At 32.1% G+C, this 4,305-nt stretch overlaps 1 protein-coding gene across 1 annotated transcript; it reads left to right on the top strand.

Moving 5' to 3' along the window:
• Nucleotides 1–534: 534 nt before the first annotated feature.
• Nucleotides 535–2,683, top strand: LOC114743846 (cysteine-rich repeat secretory protein 38-like). Its single transcript, XM_028932049.1, has 3 exons — nucleotides 535–1,342; nucleotides 1,562–1,636; nucleotides 2,577–2,683. The coding sequence occupies exons 1-3, from the start codon at nucleotides 535–537 to the stop codon at nucleotides 2,669–2,671; spliced, it is 978 nt and encodes a 325-aa protein (XP_028787882.1). The 3' UTR covers nucleotides 2,672–2,683.
• Nucleotides 2,684–4,305: the final 1,622 nt, after the last annotated feature.

Here is a 4,305-nt window from a genome sequence, read left to right as displayed (position 1 = left end):
CATGGCCTCATGCTGGTTGGGCCCACCCTTGGACGACTTGACTTTTGATAGCACACTAATTTAAATGGTTTGTTTTGATTTAAAATTAAAAAAGTATTTACTTTATTTTCTGAATTTATAGTTTTTAAATTATCCCTATTAATTATACATATTAAAGAAATATTTTCATCAATTATCTCCAATTTAAATAATTGAAGGGATATCTTAAAAAAAAAAAACCAAGGCACTTTTTTTTGCAAATAGTTAATTTAATTAATTTTTTAAATCTTACATCGTTTACATTTCTTTACCTCATAAAAATGCTCATCCCAGGAAAGAAGCCATATGCACAACTCCGTATAGATTTGACAACAAATTAAAAGCAAGATTTATGAGTAATGAGCGAACTAGTGCAAGACTTGTATATATTCCTAGTCACATATGAATATATATTCCTTGAGCTGTCGATTAGTGGATTATAAAGTTGAGAGTAATCCTTCCCATATCATTCACCAAATAGGATTCCTAAATAGCAAATCCTAAATTTCAACAACCATGAAATTTTCTCTCATTCGTTGTGCTTTGGTTTCATTGTTCCTGCCTCATGTTCTCATTCTCGTCAACGCCCATCAGCATCCGGACTTCATTAATCACACCTGTTTCAATGACAGAGGAACCTACACACAAAAAAGTGCTTACCACACCAACCTCAATATGCTTCTTTCTAACTTCAGCTCCGACACAGAAAACTACTTTGGCTTCTATAATTCCTACTATGGTGAAAGCCCCAATACGGTTAATGGTCTCGCACTGTGTAGAGGAGACACCCAGCTACATGCTTGCCAGAACTGCATCAAAAATGCCACGACACTTCTCCCAAAACTATGTCCAAATCAGAAGCAGGCATTTCTGTACTATGATCTGTGCATTCTTCGATACTCGAATGTTTCAATTCTTGGGATGTATCAGAATCCTGAGTTTTCCTACGCGATTCACAGCCCAGAAAAAGCAAAAGATGCAAAGAAGTATAGAGATGCTCTTGATGATCTCATGACGAGGCTAAAAAGCAAAGCTTCAAGTGGTGATTCTCTGAGTAAGGTGGCTGTGGGAAACGTAACAGCTGATGAGAATGAAAGTGTGTATGGTCTTGTTCAGTGCACGCCTGATTTGACTCAGCAAGATTGTGACGATTGCTTGGTGAAGGCCATCTCGGAAATCCAAGGATGTTGTAAGGACAAGATTGGTGGTCGGGTAATTAAACTGAGCTGCAATCTTCGGTTTGACAACGTCATGTTCTATGATCCTGCCGTTGTTGAGCCAATACAATCTCCGTCTGCTGTTCTTGCTACAGCTCCCTCACCAGGTCCTATATATAGTGTTTAATTTGAATTAACTTATTTTAAGTAATTTTACATTATATTTTGTATCCTAAAATTTATATGTATTGAATTCACCTAGCAAAATTTGACTTACCCATCTTAGTGATTAAAACAACTATCTTCTAAGGACAAAGAGCTCAAGTGTAATCTTCCCTTTGAAACTGCTTTTTAACAAGTAAACTTTTTATGTTGTGCCATAGCAGTTGCTGATCCACCAAAGGAAGTTGCTGATCCACCAAAGGGAGTTGCTGATTCACCCATATCTTCGCCTTCAAAAGGTACCAATTCTCTCTAATCATGAACACAGGATAAACTCATTGTTGTGCTCAATATAAGACACCTTTCAGAAAAATTGTTTCGTCCTTAGTATAGACCAATTTCTAAAATTTAGTGAAACCTTTATGAGTTATTTCTAAGATGTTTGCACGTCTAATTGGTTCATTTGGGTGGGATGTATAACTTTAAAGTAGAAATTAAATCAATAGTTGAAATTAAGGCTAATTTAGGGATGTTAAAAAGTAATTTTTTGAAGAAATCAAGATTCCTAACCTACCTTAATCACTTTCTCAAAAGGCACACGGCTTAATGCTTTCTGGGCCTTTCTCCCCATATGTCATCCAATGTAAATGTGGCGGGTTTGGTTTGATATGATTTTTTTTTTTTTAGCCATCAAATTTTGTTGAAAAGTAGAAAAGGATAGAAATTTATGCGCAGGCCTTCGTGAACAATTTGACCCAGCAAAATAATATATGAATGTCTCGTGCGTTTTTTCATGCTAATCTCTATATCATTGTAAATGTTGTGCTTACAAATCTAAAACTAATACACTAAATTTTGTAAAACAAACAAAATTTAGCCATTGAAGCATTCAAATAATTTTAACTATGCTTTTGATGGTTATCGAATATGCACTTCATTTACTAAATCTATTTCATATTGGATGAGTTGCATTGGAGGCGTAGAACCGAAAAAATATTGTATCATACTATTAGATTTTATAACTCACATAAATAATTAAATTATTGAAAATTAGTGAAATTATAATTCATAATTTCAATAGAAAGTTTTATTTATTATCGGATTAAATTTATAAATAGGGTGCACAAGAAAATGTGTTTAAATTAATATATTGCACAATTAAATGGTGGAAGTATATCTGCCTGGATATTAATTAAGTTCAAGTTTTGATTCATTTATCTCTTTGTTTCGCTTTTGCAGGAAATAGCAACAGAACATCGAGAATCGTCGTTATGATGGCTGTGGCAATTGTTGCCTTTACCACACTTAAGGAAACAACAGCTATTGGATTATGAATATATAATCTTAATTAATAAAAGACTTCGTCACACTTAATTAATTAGTTATTATGAATTAATGTCTAATTTTATCTTGAAAGTTTTGACGTAAAAGTTGTGAGTATTCAGAATATTCTTGGGAGAATCATAATAAATACCCAAAAAGAAAAATAATTACAAAATAAGTCTCATAAGTTATGATTCTCTACTCAGGAACTTGTCATGACATATTGTTTGGGTTGTTATTGAGATTTTTTAGTAATTATTGTTCTTTCTTGAAATCTCATTATAATTCTCTCAATATTCTTTGGATTCAATGTTACTCTGCAAGCATTAAAATAGGAAAAATGTCGCCCTTTTCTAATGGTATCCGAGGAGATGTATATCATGTTGGACCTTATATCATATATGATTCAATGTGGGCATAAATATTAGTCTCGGAAGTTCTTCGAAAAGAATAGCATTGCCCGCAACTTCTGCGTGAAAATTTCCGAAACAAAATTCAATGTTAACCCATTTACATTTGACAATTAGCGGTAACATTTGTCTTTTTTCTTCTTCCCTTTTTTTTTGGTCATGTTTGGTTTTTTTTTTTGTATCGCCTTTTTTAACCACAATATGGCCTTTTCCACAGGTGAGGAATATTATTATACATAAATAAAAGACCTAATCTTTTATTAATGATTTGTAGGAATAATATTTTATCCGGCTATGTGGGAAGTTCTTTACGAAGCATGAACAAACGCAACTACTATCTCTGGTTATTTGACTTTTATATTGGTCCTAAATATAAGATATCAGTTTATTTTGTCTCTCATACTTATTTATTTTTTTCCCGAGATAGTCCTTCTAATAATGGTAGTTCTAGAAAATAAACTTGATTAGTAAGGATATTTTAGGAAATACAACACATATTTATTACATATAACTAATTTAACTTATTTCCTTAATCTATTCAAATTAGTCAATTAACTCTTATATTTAGGACCAAGGTAGTATTATGCGGAACTTAAAATCTATTGAAACTTCAACGAAATTGAGTCTAGAGAAACTTTTTTAAAACGAACATATAAAAATGTGTTTATTCATTGACAAGACTATCTTAAGCCCGGTTAAACAAACATGGGGAATGCATACCTAACCATGATTAATGCTGTAAAACGCTGTTACGAGGGATTACATGTATCTGGTCCTTAACATTGAAGCGTGTGGTCCCCATGCAGATGAATTCCTTGAAGTTTCTCATGCGTTCACATGGATGGCTTCAACGACTTCCCAATGTCTTCAACTACTTGACTTCTTCTGAGTTTAGACAGCTAGATCTGTCCCAAGTTACCAATTTAGTTAGCTTTACCGAAAAGTCTAAGGGTGTGTGTGGATTATTAGTGATAAAACTGGTTTTTATTTTATTTGATCCTTGCAAACTTAAATTCGAATAAAAATCTGTTAGTATAATATAATTTATATTTAGATTGACTCTATAGAAAAGTTAATTTGTCAGACTGAAGCTTATTTAAATGATTAATGAAAAAAAAAGTTTATATGTAAAACAATTAAAAAGGATATAAATTTTATTAAACGATACACTTATATTATATATATAATGTGATAATTCTTAGAGAAGTATTAAAATTTAAATAGTCATTGGTTTT

This window comes from Neltuma alba, unplaced genomic scaffold, assembly GCF_004799145.2.
Source record: "Neltuma alba isolate B1F8T4 unplaced genomic scaffold, ASM479914v2 tig00004148_pilon, whole genome shotgun sequence".
NCBI lineage: Eukaryota > Viridiplantae > Streptophyta > Magnoliopsida > Fabales > Fabaceae > Neltuma > Neltuma alba.
Note: the sequence above shows the minus strand (reverse complement) of the source record. Positions and strands in the feature narration are given on the sequence as shown.